General features: G+C 43.6%; 1 protein-coding gene across 3 annotated transcripts in view; it reads right to left on the bottom strand.

Annotated features, from left to right (window-relative positions):
• The window catches only part of LOC140132630 (b(0,+)-type amino acid transporter 1-like), a 58948-nt gene that overhangs the window by 3791 nt on the left and 40264 nt on the right, over nt 1–14893 (bottom strand). For all 3 annotated transcript variants that reach the window (XM_072151622.1, XM_072151621.1, XM_072151624.1), the window contains exons 2-3: nt 10533–10664; nt 4398–4762 (exon numbers count right to left, since the gene is read on the bottom strand). In XM_072151622.1, the coding sequence (XP_072007723.1) occupies nt 4398–4762; nt 10533–10664 (497 nt within the window). The remainder of the gene's footprint in view (nt 1–4397; nt 4763–10532; nt 10665–14893) is intronic.

Genomic DNA, 14893 nt, shown 5'->3' with positions numbered 1-14893 from the left:
TTTAGCAATTAGTTTTGCAGAGGTGTGCCGCAGTGGGATGGCCTCAGGATATCGGGTAGCATAGTCCATGACTACCAGGATATGCTGATGCCCCCGAGCAGATTTAACTAAAGGACCGACCAAATCCATGGCGACCCTTTCAAAGGGTACCTCAATAATGGGCAGAGGTACCAACGGACTTCGAAAGTGTACCATGGGAGCATGCAATTGACAATCAGGGCAAGTTTCACAATACCTTTTTACCCTATCATATACTCCTGGCCAGTAAAAACGCTGCAAGATGCGTTCCAGAGTTTTTGTGGTACCTAGGTGCCCTCCCATCACATGCTTATGTGCAAGGTCTAACACCATCTGACGATATGGCTGAGGTACCATTAACTGCTCCCGGGTTTCACCGTGGACCTTATCAATGCGGTACAATAACTCCTGATTTACCACCACACGAGGGAACAACTTATCCGCACCTGGGTGCTGAGGTACGCCATTAATTTCTACCACATTTTCTCTGGCGCGGACCAGAGTGGGGTCCTGGAGTTGGGCAGTACCAAAGTTGTCACGGGATACCTCCAAATCAGACAACTGCGGTCCTGTCACTACCTCCTCAGTTTCGCCTGCCATAACATCTAGGGAAAACATTACACTTCCATCTTCTGTGGCGGTCACCCCTACGGCAGGAACTCCAGAGTCTGGGTCATCAGGCTCGGCTTCAGAGATCTGACCAGACAACACAGGAGAACAACCCCCCAACTCTTGGTTTCCCCGCCATAGAGTCCAGAACATGGGGAAGTCCCGTCCCAAGATAAGGTCATGGGGCAAGTTCTTGACAACCGCTGCCTCATGTAGTGTCTCTCCACAAGAGGTCTGGAAGTTAATAACTGTGGTGGGGTAGTCCTTTACGTCCCCATGGATGCACAGGACTCCAATTGTGCGCCCTGTGACCGCCTTGGGGTCTGTGAGGGACCCATTAATCAAGGTCACACGACTGCCTGAGTCCAGCAGGGCCAACGCTGGATGCCCTGCCACAGTCACCCGGCACAGGTGGCGCTCATCAGCAGAGTCGGGGCTAGTAGCTGTGTAGACAGGGGCAGCATAGAGAGAAACCCTTCTGGCGGAACTGCAGTCCATGGGCTCTGAGGAATTGGGGCAATGGGCTGCAATATGACCTGGCTCATGGCAGGTCCAACAGGTGGGAGCCTCCCCCCTCCTCCTCCCCTGGGGTACTTCCCGGACATTGGGCGTTGTCCTGCCCCGGGAATTTGTGGGTGACAAGACCTTCCGTGCCTTAAGGCCTGTCTTGGTATAAGGGGCTTTCTTTGTTAGGGCCTGAGTGGCACAAAACCTCTCCACCAACCCCACCAGCGCATCGGCATCAGACGGGTCCCCGTGTCCCACCCATTGTTGGATCTCACCCGGCAAGGCCCTCAGGAAACGGTCCAAAACAACCTTCTCGACCATCTGGGCTGGGGTGGATGTCTCCGGCTGGAGCCACTTGCGGACCAAGTGAACAAGTTGGTGCATCTGCCCCCTCGGTGGTAGCGCCTCCTGGTATCTCCAGCTATTCACTCTTTGAGCGCGTAGATGCTGATCCACTCCTAGTCGGGCCAAGATCTCTGCCTTTACCTTGGAGTAGTCCCGGGCATCCTCCTCGCTCAGGTCGTAGTATGCCTGCTGGGGATCAGCGACGAGGAAGGGGGCCAACACCTCTGCCCAGTGTTGCTGTGGCAACCTCTCTCAGGTGGCCACCCTCTCAAAGCCTGTCAGATAGGCCTCCACATCATCCTCGGCGGTCATCTTGGTCATAGCTTTGCGGACCTCTTTCCTGGCGTCCTTCACCGTCATTGCTGGGACAGTCCTTTGCTGAGCAGCGGTCAGGGCTGTTATCTGCTGGAGCAGCAATCTGTTTGTCTCTTGCTGCTGCACGTTGGACTGGACAAGCTGCTTGATTAACTCCTCCATGGCTGTGGCTTGCAGCTTCAGTGCTGTCAACTTCCAGGACATGCACTAGTGTATACTTCACTGCACTTTGCCCGCTCCAATCCACCATATGTGGGGAATTGCTCTGGTAGTTGACTGGTAGCAGTGCAGGAAGCAGTGACACACGCAGGTTTAAAAGTCCAACTTAAGTGTTTATTCACACTTGCAAAACAGAACACAAATTCAGCCTTGGCTTAGGCACATGCAAAAACATTATAAAAGTAATTCCTGCCCGGCTAGGCGCTGTCTAATACATTTGACGGACCCTAGCTATCCGGGTACCAGGCTGCCTGGCACACACTCTTGGCCAGCAGTAAGACAGGAGACCCTCAGTTACCTTTGCTGTGAGAATGCAATCTCGCTTTCAGCTCTCCAGGTAGGGCCTCTCCTACTGCTTCTGGCCTGCAGACTAAATCAGACCCTAACGAGGCCTGTGACCTGCACCTGTGGGCTATACAAAAGCCCAGGACCGAAGCCCGGGTGGAGTAGGAGTCCCACTACCAGCCTACCCCTACTCCATAATAAGCAGGCCCAGTACGGACATTACAAATGTGTCTGTGTTAGCTAGGCCAACACAGACAAAACAGACTATTCCTGCTTATCATGTCTGCATTAACCCTTGGGTTACTGCAGACAAACCCAGGGCTTTTACCACCAGCATTTCATCTGCCTGTAAGACAGATAGCGGTTTTCCCAAATGACACCTCTCACTTTCTCACAATATATATATATATACACAGTATATATGTAGTATATGGGTTATAATATACATCATTTATACTTCTATAATGACCTATACCTCATAATCCTACATCAGTATTTTGGGTAATGTACGTTTTTTTTTGAGTCAATTCAAAAGATTACTATTTGAACTATTTAGGCAAAAAAGGATTATTTAGTCTAAGATTAAAAATGTAACTAACTTTTCTTCATAAACACTGTTTATGGGAATTTAGTGTTTTAATCGCCAGTCTTGAGTTCCTCCCGCCGTATATACTAAGTGGCTCCAGCTTCTCAGTTGATGTGGACGTGATCTCCACCAGGACAGACCTGTTAGACCTGCATAGACCAGGCTCCAGTCTCTGCCATTTTTCCCACTGACACTATTGTAGATGTGGCTGGTTGGGGCGTTCACGACCCTGCCCGCCCATCACTTCCCCCAACCCCCATCTTCTCTAGTTTCAAGTTCACTATAGTCGAGAAGGGGAGATTTGTGTGTCTTCTCTGTCAGAAAACTGATGGAGAAACTATAGTAAATCTCCCTTATCTTTGTATTTAATTATAGAAAAACCTAACCATCAGTTATTAGGTTTGAAGCATAACTAAACATTTGACAAAATTGAATGAATTAATAGTGCAGATTATAAAATTAACCTTTGTAATATACATTAACGTTATTCACACCCAATGTCCTTCTTTTCCTCTGCCCTTCTTCCTTCCTTCTTCCAATATGTTTGTGCAAATCATTTTGTCTGTCCTGAATCCAGTAACTACTGCGAGATAAAGGGAAAAAACGTACTTTAGGCTAAATTTACACCACTGTTGGGGGACGTATATACGGTCACCTCGATATACGGTCACCGTATATATGCCCCCCATAGGCCGGCAGTGGGCACACGTGCAGCACCGTACCATTCCGTACCCGGGAAAAGATAGCACATGTGCTATCTTTCCCCGTAATCCGCCGCCGTGTATCTCAATGGAGAGGGGCGAGCTACAACTTGAGGGGCACACGTTTGTCTGTATGTAGCCTTAATTTACCTAAAAACTTTAGCTTAAACTGGTATTGTATCTAATGATTTAACTATTTAGCCTCAGACCCTCAGAGAGCTTAATTTTCAAGGGAAATCTGGGTATGCAAAGTATCAAAATCTTTCTATGCTGTGTACAGGACTTCAGATACAGTGCTCACAACAGGAGAAAGAAGAGCAGACAAAAGCACAGAGAGAGGATGTTTCCCTTAATGGAGCATATTACAATGTTTACTATTATCACCTGCTATCACCTTCAGTAAGAGCTGAATTTGCTTCAAACGTTTAGTTACATTTTAAATCAATGACTACAAAATGTTGCAGTTTCTGTGGGAATTTTCCCAACTTGGCTTAAAAAAACTTCTGTTAGGTCAAACACTGATGCTGGATTTTGAGAGGGTCTAGGTGGCTTAACATGGTCCAATTTACATCATAGGGGTGTGATGGGGTTGTGGTCTGGCCTCTGTGCATACCACTCAAGTTGCCCCATTAAATTTAAATAAATCAATAAAAGTACATTTTATTTTCTGTGTCCACCAGAAAATATGAAAATAAAACTCTTAGATATATATATTTACAAAAAAAACGTCCTAAAAAGACTACAACTCATCCCACTTAAAACAAGCCCCCAGTCCAAATGAACTATTTCTTACAATAATTTAATTAACTCACCTTGTATGGGCGCTCAAGATTGGGCTCTCGATAGCGAAGTACAACAAGGCTAACACAAGTCAGTCCAACCAGCAGCCAAGAGGAAAATCCAAAATAGTTTGTTAATGAAATAAGGTCAGAAGGAATGACAAAGATTGATGCAATGATAGTGGAAATGATCATAGCTGGGGCTGGTGTGAGGTAATGTACATGGAGCATTGATATGATGGCTGGCAAATGCCCTTCCTTGCTTCCAGCGTAGTTTAGTCGCCCCAACATAAACATCCCTCCATTTAGAGAACCAAATATTGAGACGGCCACTGAAACGGGAATGATCCAGGCCACGGATGGAATAGTTCTATCGGCCCACGTCACAGATACTGCAGCTGCAATGAAATATGGAAAGATAAAATCATTTTTTGCTCAAATTATTTTAAGCTAGAGAAAAATAAAAAAAGAGATGATATTGGTGTTAACCCTATGTCAAGATAACAGTGATTGTGACTCTTGTATTTTCAGGCATAATACTCCATGCTTGAAGAAAATCTAGCATCAAAAGCCATCAGAATAAACCAGGTCCACTTACTCACAGATCCAGGCTCTGTGACTGTGGTCATTTTCTTATATTTCTAATCCATGTTCTACTTTCTTCTAAAATCAACTTTTAAAATTAAAAATGGGTGTTACCAAAGGCCCTCAGTTCTGCAGATTCACAGACTGTTACAATGAGGAGAACATGTCTTACCCAACACCATGCGCTCTCCCTCCTCCCTCTGCCTATGTAATCTAGCAACAACAAGAAGGTTTGTGTTCATTGTGAAGTTACAGCACTGAGGGGTTCGGGAAACACCAAGCATAGCCCTTCAGTCTAATTAGCATAATTATAAAAGTTGATTTTAGAAACAAGAAGGTCATGTATAACAAATATAAGAAGATTATCACAGGCACAGTGCATAGATCCATGAGTCAGTGGCCTTGATTTATCATGCTTCATTTTGATGGTAGATTTCCTTTATATAGGAGTTATATGACTTGAAATATCTTGAGGAGGGTTGTAAACAAAATAAATGTGTACTTACCTTCTCCTGGTCTCCCAATGTGTATCATGCTGTATCAGGCACTGGGACAGGCGAGCGTTGGGCTTGCCAGGCGGGCGAAGGTTGTCAGAGTCCAGCGTGCCTGTCCCTGTAAACAAACATGGGCACAGGCTCTGATGGACCGCAGGGCAGGAGATCATGATTCCTCCAGCCCTCCTCAAGATTTTTTAATAAAGGAGTTGTGTAATAGGGGACTAGGAACAGAAAAATAGACAAGACAGTAAACCTGTCTTGCTGAAAGCACCAATCTCACCCTACCTACTTACTGAACACCACCCTAGGCAGTAACCAGTAACTGGTTCATGATCCCTCCCAGCGCCCTAATGCAAAGCACAAAGATAAAGAAGAACGGTACAAACAGTTACAAATAGTCTGCAGAGTCAGGTCACAACAAAGAGGGCAAATGCGGTACCAAATAACAAAACACTTATGGAGCAACCTAAAGAATCTCTATAGCCAGCAACCCAGGAAGAGTAGACAGGAATCTTATGTGATCTCATAGCCCTGGTCTTAATAGTGATTGGATAGGCTCATAGATCCAAACAACACAGTTTTTTAAAAAGTGCATATCACGGAGATAATATGATGCTGACACAGATGTTATAGGCAGGGTTCGGGTTTGGCTGCCTGACCTGGACACATTGCCCAATTGGCAGCCGAACACTCAATCCACCAAATTGACGACCCTAACAATTAGCCATGGCTATTATTGCCCCGGGGGAACCTGAATGCCCAACTCGACCATGTGGTCTGCTCATCTCTAGTAACAGGTTATCCATAGGTTTATATTGGTGGCCAATACTCTAGCAAAACAACATCCAGCACCCACACCAAACAGTTCTTTCAAGTTTTCTCATATCCACTCAGGATGTCTTCGACAAAATTGGATCAAATACTGAACATGTGAATCCAGTCTCAGTGATAAGATGTAGAAGATTATCCTCTCCATCTATATTCTCCATAACATAAGTATACAGTATGGGAGGCTGAGCTGCAAGATCATTGATAGGAACAGTGTGACAGCAACCTGTCTAATTATTATAAGTAACTGTGGTAAGATTTCAGTCTTTATATTAAATCCTTTCCAAAATACTGGAAAATCTGATGGACATATAGTAGATCTTGAAAAGGGGAAAGCAGCCATGTTTCTCTCATCTACTTCCACTACATTAACAAACCCTCCATCACATACATATAATTAGGGGCTTTACTACATACTGTACCTACACAATAGCCGTGTTCCATCTAATGATAACCCAGTTTTAAAGATTTTCTGCCGATTCTGTAGGGGGTCAGCCATTTGGTCTCTGCAGTGAAAAAAGAATTCCCATAATGTAGAGGCCACATTATGAGTGACAAAAGTGGCTTCTATGAAGAATACATCATTTCCCCCCATAATCTGAGAGGCAATTACAGTAAATAGATCACATGCTGAAAGGCATAAATAGGGACTATTAACTGCGCCCATTGTACAAGTCTGCATTGTCTCCTACACACTGCATTGCCCACACTAAATGTCAAACTCAGGCTAAGTACACACCATGTTTAGTCACTACTTTCACAGTGATTATATGCAATGATCTGCCTGAGGCTGCAAACACATAAATATGCTTTTTGGACATGTGCTAGTGGTTTTTTTAACCACTAATACAAAACCCCACGTATTTTTATCGGCTCACACACATACACCTGTATTGCTACTGCTCCGTGTGGGAGACAACTGCCTGGGGCTTAAAGGGAACCCGTCAGGAAAATTAAAAAAAAACAAAACTAAATATCTTTTCATAAACTGCTATTAGAAAGCATGGCCTCCATCCCTACATAGTTACTCTACATGCCTGTAAATAATAAAGTCTTAAAGTTGTATGCAAATGACCTGAGATGGGTCCTTGATTGACACCCTGTATAATGATGTCACACTCCTGGTGCTGGCTCCTCTATGTGCTTCCTGGTGCTGGCGCCCCCTGCAGCCTGTGTGTGTATGAGATACTCCTATACACATGACTGGCACCCTGTATAATGATGTGACACTCCTGGTGCTGGCTCCTCTACGTGCTTCCTGGTGCAGGTGCCCCCTGCAGCCTGTGTGTGTATGAGATACTCCTATACCCTTGATTGACAGCCTGTATAATGATGTGATGTATAATGGTGTTATGTCTCCTCCATGTGCTTCCTGGTGCTGGCACCCCCTGCAGCCTGCGTGTATGAGATACTCCTATACACATGACTGACAGTCTATATAATGATGTGATGTGTAATGGTGTAATGTCTCCTCCATGTGCTTCCTGGTGCTGGTGCCCCCTGCAGCCTGTGTGTGTATGAGATACTCCTATACTCTTGATTGACAGCCTGTATAATGATGTGACACTCCTGGGGCTGGCTCTTCTATATGCTTCCTGGTGCTGGCGCCCCCTGCAGCCTGTTTGTGTATGAGATACTCCTATACACATGACAGACAGCCTGTATAATGATGTGACACTCCTGGGGCTGGCTCTTTTATGTGCTTCCTGGTGCCCGTGCAGCCTGTATGTATGAGATACTCTTATACACATGACAGACCGCCTGTGTATAGGAGTCCTCGGCCGGTAGTGCTGCATTTGTGGTGTCTTTTCAGCACGGTTCAGCTGTGACACAAAACTGGCGCAGACACTTCTTAAAAACTTGTGCAAGCTTCATAAGTTCTTTCTGGTGCAAAGTTAGAGAGTAAACTGGTGCCGCCAATTTAACATATCTGGGCCATAATGTTACTTACTATAGAGGGTGTTTATCAGGACTTCTATGCCAGTAAAGTGGTGATTATAATATGATGTGTGATTATAATCCCCTTTCTGCAGCTTCCATGCCGAGGGGGGGGGGGGTCGGAGGGGCGTAAATGGGGCACAGTCAGCAGGGGAGTGGAAAAGTGAAATTGTTTTCTTTTTCTGTGCAGTCACCCTCTGGATACATCAAGCCTCTTGATGTATGCGGCTGAGACAGAGGGGGCCACCTATATACCCACCTATATGTTGATTCTAATTTATTGAATTCTATATATTCTGTATTTCTCAATATTTCTATTATTCTCTGTACATTACTAAAACAGATTTTGGAATGTTACAGCACAAGTCGATATGGGAATATATGAGGTCTCCTTATAACTTCTGCCTGACTAATATCTTTCAGGTCTTAAGCAACTTAAGTTATTCCAACTAATGCTACTTCCCAGGTCTGTGATGATCCTAAATCAGCATGAGGAACATTAATATTAATATAATTCTCCAACTATTGCCAGATTCTACATAGTATAAAACAAGTTACATGCTGGATCAGATCACAGCAGCGCAGTCTCACCGGGGGTCTACAATCATTCAGCCTACAACTTTCTCTAAAGAAAATGTTACATATATTTATATTGAATTTTAAACATCGTTTCACTTGAGGTCCAATAACATATTTGGGCACATTTACTTACAAAGTCAGACAGTTCACGAAAAGTGGATTGACTGTGTATTATGCTGGGTTCAACCAATTCCCTAAGAAAGAGCACCAGAAATCATGAATCTGTCGCTTCCCCGCACTGGTCCAACAGAGTTCACCATGTTTTTTATGGTGCATCTTTAACATAGGGTGTGCGATACAATTTGAAAGTTAAATATGGCGCTCGTTCTACATCATCCGAACTGTCCATCGGCATGCCCCATAATTTGTGTTGCATGGACACAAAAGGGTTGCGTTCCACACAATGGCAGCGCAGAGACTTCTTAAATACCTGTAGAAGCCGTTTTAGCAATGAAGAACGTGCACAGTCCGACAAAAGTGCAGCGCAAAGCCCTTAGTAAATGTGCCCCATTGTGCTATCAAATTCCTATGACTTTAGGCCATTATCCCTGGAATTCTTTGGTAGTACAGAAGGAATCTGGAGTTTTCTGAAGAAAGATCATACAGCCATTTCCTCTGGCGGTGGTCACAGAGTGGATAACGGCTGGCCGAAATGGCTTAGATCAATGGCTTAAGGCAAATGTAGTCAGACAGTCCAGTAGTCAGGGCACTTAGCAGCACAATCCGAGTAAGTTGCCTTAAGTCAGGGGAAAGCGATTCAAGTTACAAGATATGGATCCGAGTCAGGTCAAGGTGGGGTTGTAATTGAAGTAGAACATAAAACCAGAACCAAAGTCAAGGGTTGGGCCCGGGGTCAAACACAGAGAATACAAAAAATAATCAAACTTTCGCAAGAACCAGAAGGATATCAACACTCAGACTCCTTCCTGTGATGAATGGTGCCTTTTATCAACAAAGGTGTTCCCTATAGCTCAGAATAAAGGTGCGGGAAATGGCTCTTTAATTGTCCCTCAGGATAGGGACTAACTTGCTGATCGGTGGGAGTCTCCCACGGATCGCAAGAACGGGAGTCTGCAGTAGTCCCATTGTACGGCCAGTTGTGCATGCGCCGGCCGCTCTATTCATCTCTATGGCACTGCCTGAGATAGCTGTACTCGGCTATATCTGTAAGCATCATAGCATCATATATAGAGCAACCAGCACATGCACGACCATTTGTTTGGTTCATCTTCAGGTCCAACATGGTTATGTTGGCCCCCTTTCTTCTGAGATGTGTGGGTGCCATCAATGAGACACCCACACACACACACCACACCACCGATCATCAAGTTAGCCTCTATCCTGTGGGGACAACTCCTTTAATGGTTAAATGGGGCTTCCAGTTAAAAATTAAAAATGTTTTTGCCATGATGATCATATTGAAAATGATGGGTTTATGTAAAGCAGAGGGTTACATTAAGAAATGGGAACTTTCAATGTGAAGTTGACCCCAAAATACATTAGGATTGGTGTGTCCAGCATCCCATTATAAGCTGTGCTGGTCTTTGAAACATCCCCTAAGTTTCCCCAATAAAATTTGTAAGGAATCTTAAAACTATAAAAAGAGGAACTTTAAGAGGATAGTGGAAAAATACAGCCAAGTTCAGACCTCATTTGTTAAGCTCTTCAGTCAAGTGTGACAAATGACTTTGAGGACGTTCTATAGTTACTGGATTCATTAACAAAATTGAAATCACTTTACCTGAAGATACAATCTCCTTGGGTGTCAGAACAGTGAGGTATGAGATGTTCACCAGCAAGTAGAAGACAATCACCGCACACATGGCTGTTATTATACTGCGAGGGATGTTTTTGCTCGGGTTCTTTATCTCCTCTGAAAAGGAAGGACGAAAAGTCATCAATAAAAATGGATACAAAAATCTTTGCATAGAAAACTATTCAAGAGTAGATTTTTTGATACATAGAACAAGGATTATCATTCATCATTACTGTAATGAGAAATTCTTAAAAGGAGATGGAATTAAAATTTTTCGCTCTGATATTATAATATAGAAGCTGTCACTTTGTCTTGTCTTGGCTTGTAGGGCAAGTGTAGAATTAGAGTGATAAAATATTGTATCTAGTATCATATTTGTGCAGGCGGGTTTATACTGGGCATTTTAGGGGCATTTTTTCACTGTGTGAGCTATTAGTCTATACCAGTGATGGCAAGCCTTTTAGTGCCCAAACTACAATCAAGACCCACTTATTTATCGCAAAGTGCCAACACAAAAATTTAATTATTGATTTATATTCCCTTCTCTGTCACAGCTTTCATTGATATCAGCCCCTAAGGACACCAATAAAGCACAAAATAAAAGAAATTTGGATGATCATTGTAGCTTCCCTCCAGAGTCCCATAAACAGGAAGAATTGTCATGGCCGGAGCAGAAGCTACAATGATAATCCAGATCTGTCCACACCTCCCCACTCCTCCAGTAGTTCCAGGTAGCACTGTCACTTTAAAATAGATCTGTGCACAGCAAGTCTTAGGCTGTCTGGGACTGCAGGAAGATACCTGGAGTCATCTGTGGTGATGGCCTGAGTGCCCACAGAAAGGGCTCCGAGTGCCACCTCTGGCACCCATGCCATAGGTTCTCCACCACTGGTCTATACCAAGATATATACACATAATATTACAAAGCTGTTCAACATGGATTCAAAATAGTACGGATCAAAACGGGTCAAAATTTGGTTTCGGGATCAATGACCAAACATTTTCTATCATTTTTCCATGCCCCTTGGGATTCTCACCCTCTTGCCTGCTAGCTTGTTGTTGTTTGAGAGAGAGGAGTCCTCACCATTCAGTGGATATAGGGATAACCAACCCCAAAATTGCCTTTTCTTTCCTAGGGCCCTCAAGTTCCTTCATTGTCTGTCTCCATGGTATTACACGTTTCACAATAAATGGTGTTATCACTGACTATAGGGAAATAAAAAAAGTCCACATTCAAATTCAAAAGAACTTGGCTCCACCTTTCCCGTTGCAACTAGGTCCACCACTTCCCTGCACTTCCTGGTTCAGTGGTGGCATCTAAACCATTCACCAACTGGCTTCAGCGGCACTCTCTTTTCCAGAGATGACGTCACTGTTAATTTTAATGAGAAATGAGAATTTTGTTTTTAAAGTTTAATGAACAGCCCTTTAAAGGGAACGTGTCACCAGCTTTTACACCACTAAATTAACAGCAACCATAGGTGGGTATAAAATATCCTTTCTACATTAAAACTCCCATTTACCTATAAAAATCGCCTCCAAAATCATATGCAAAGAGCTATATTGGGCTTTATTTAACTGTCTGTATCTCTGATTCTCAGTAATAGACTATACTACAGGCAACCCGAGGACAAGGACATCTAAGGGGCAACATAAAAGTCCCACCAAGTTTGATATTGCCCTGTAGAGATAATACCTCCAGCCCTCAAGTTTGCCAGCTCTCAACATGCAAGTACACAAAAGTCCTTCAAGTACCTTTGAAGGTCCTACAAAGGTCCTTTACAGAAGGGATCCCCTTCCTTTGCCAAGTAGTTTCCTTCTACTAGGTACTTCTTCTGTATATAGACAGTAAGTATCAAATTATTAAAAATAGTTAAAGGACATCAAGATCAAGAATTGTAAACCAAGCACACTGACATACAGATGTGTCCCCCCTCTGTCAGGATCCACTCTTCTTTGAGTTACTTGTGAATAAAAGGCTGTAACCCCTCAGGCTCATTTATATAATTAATGTTCACATTTTTACATAAAATCAAGGGTATAAGAAGCCAAAATAAGAGAAGAAAAACAGAGGGGGTACATACACTGTATGTCAGTGTGCTTGGTTTACAATGCTTGATCCTGATGGTAGATGTCCATTAAACTTGTGGACCAACCACAATTTACAGACAGCCCAGGGTTCATCTTTAGTAAATAAAACCCACTGTCCTGATGCAATTTGAAAGATGAGATTTTCATCTTTAATATGGTGCTATCTGTTCTAGATAGTCAGAAGTGGTACTCCCCCACCAGCCTGTAAAAGTGACTCGTCTCAGGCAAAAAGTTTCTCTTCTCAATTCATTTGCAAATGTTTTTGGATACCATTTTTATAGAATTTATTTTTATAGATTTATTTTTAGTAGGTAGTTTATTGATGTAAAATCTGCTGACAGGTTCCCTTTCATACTGGACTACATTCAGGACCTTTAAAGTTCTTTCTTAACTTAAAAAAAAAAACCTTAGATTTAAAAAATAATTTCCTTCTTTAAATTTAATATGGGTTATTTCTAGAAATTAGACAAGAATAACATTGCAGGAATATGGTACATACACACATGCATGACCGGGCAGGCACACTGCTGTGCGCTGGAGAGGAGGGACCGTACCGACGCCAGGCTGCCATTGCTGTCTATGGGGACGTATATGCGGCTGCATAAACATCCCCACGGATGGTCGTCTAAATGTACCCTAAGGCAATCACCCACTTTGCAGTCCCCAAGAAAAACAATAATATGTCATAGGCTTAGGAGCCATTTGTGTAGCCAAGCGCTATATACCTGACTGCACTGTACAAACATCTGAATGTAAGGACTCGGTGGATGTGATTGCTTCTAATAATAACTTCACATTAGGCCCCAGCACAAAAGCTGGCACATATACAGTGTTAAAGACGAACATATGTACATTTAGTAAGAAACTAATTCTTTTTCCTCCTAGGGGGTAAACAGCCTGCGTATGGGTTTTACAATTAAAGTACAGCATATTTTCTGTTGCTATAAAAACCTCCGAAAATCAATGAGCCTCATTTACAATATCATCAGGGAATTTCCAATCTGTGAATAGTTTACTATTTAAATACATCAAACCCCATAGTGGAACATACCCTCTGCATAAATGTTACACGAGGGAAAGACATGATTGGAAAAGTTTGGGAAAAACACTTTCAGTAATAACAATCACATGTGATTCAGCCCATGTGTGATACTGAGGTGTAACAATCCGAGTATAAGGTTAGGAGAGGGATTTTTAGTGCATTGGATAATTGGATAGGTAATAAAATAGGACAACAGGGGTCATTTACTAAGGGGCCGAATCGCGTTTTACCAACGTGTTACCCGAATATTTCCGATTTGCATCGATTTTTCCCTGTATTGCCCCGGGTTTTTGGCGCACGCGATCGGATTGTGGCGCATCGGCGCCGGTATGCACGCGACGGAAATGGGGGGGGCATGGCTGAAAGAAAACCTGACAGATTCGGAGAAACCGCCGCATTTAGAAAAAAAAAGTGTCGCTGGACACGCACTTACCTTCACCAGGAATAGGATCGTGAACTCCAGCGGACTTCGGCGGACTTCAGCACAGCAGCGACACCTGATGGACGTCGGAGGAACTACCTTAGTGAATCGTCGGAAGACCAGAATCCCCCGCAGAGAACGCGCCGCTGGATCGCGAATTGTCCGGGTAAGTAAATCTACCCCGATGTATCAGTGAGGGGCATAACTTGAGGAGGTGCTGAGGATACAGTCCTCACCAGGCCCAAGTAGCTTAGATGCCCACAAGGTGTCACTTTCCAATATGAAAAGACTGGTACTAGAAACCAGACATGCTATTAGGGGTTTGGCACCGACACTGCACTGGGTCCCATCCACTTCAAATTACGGCACTTGTATGAGCGTCGGCATGTGAGGTGGGAACGCTGAAAGGTGACCTATGAATGGGATGCAAAAGCTTAGAAGCTGAACCTCTATAATAATGGGTCTGTCTCAATTACAAATACACCGTACTTCAAGTTTTGGTTTTGAGCTAAAAAGGATTTCTACCACAATAAATTAAGTCCTCAGTTACAAAACTGTGATACCATTTCATTAAAAGTGACCAGGTTGTCATTCACACGGTTGTTATAGGGAAGTGTCGGGTCGCATGATTTGTGACCAGATCACAGCCTCCACGGACTTCTAAGCTTTCTGGTCATGGCACATTGAACACATAATGTGCCATCGTAGTGACCGAGAGGGGCGGCCACACCACAAAATATAGGACATGTCCTATAATTTGGCAAATTTGCTTATGAAGGGAGGAAGAGTGCT

The sequence above is a fragment of the Engystomops pustulosus genome, chromosome 5, assembly GCF_040894005.1.
Source record: "Engystomops pustulosus chromosome 5, aEngPut4.maternal, whole genome shotgun sequence".
Taxonomy (NCBI): Eukaryota; Metazoa; Chordata; class Amphibia; order Anura; family Leptodactylidae; genus Engystomops; species Engystomops pustulosus.
Note: the sequence above shows the minus strand (reverse complement) of the source record. Positions and strands in the feature narration are given on the sequence as shown.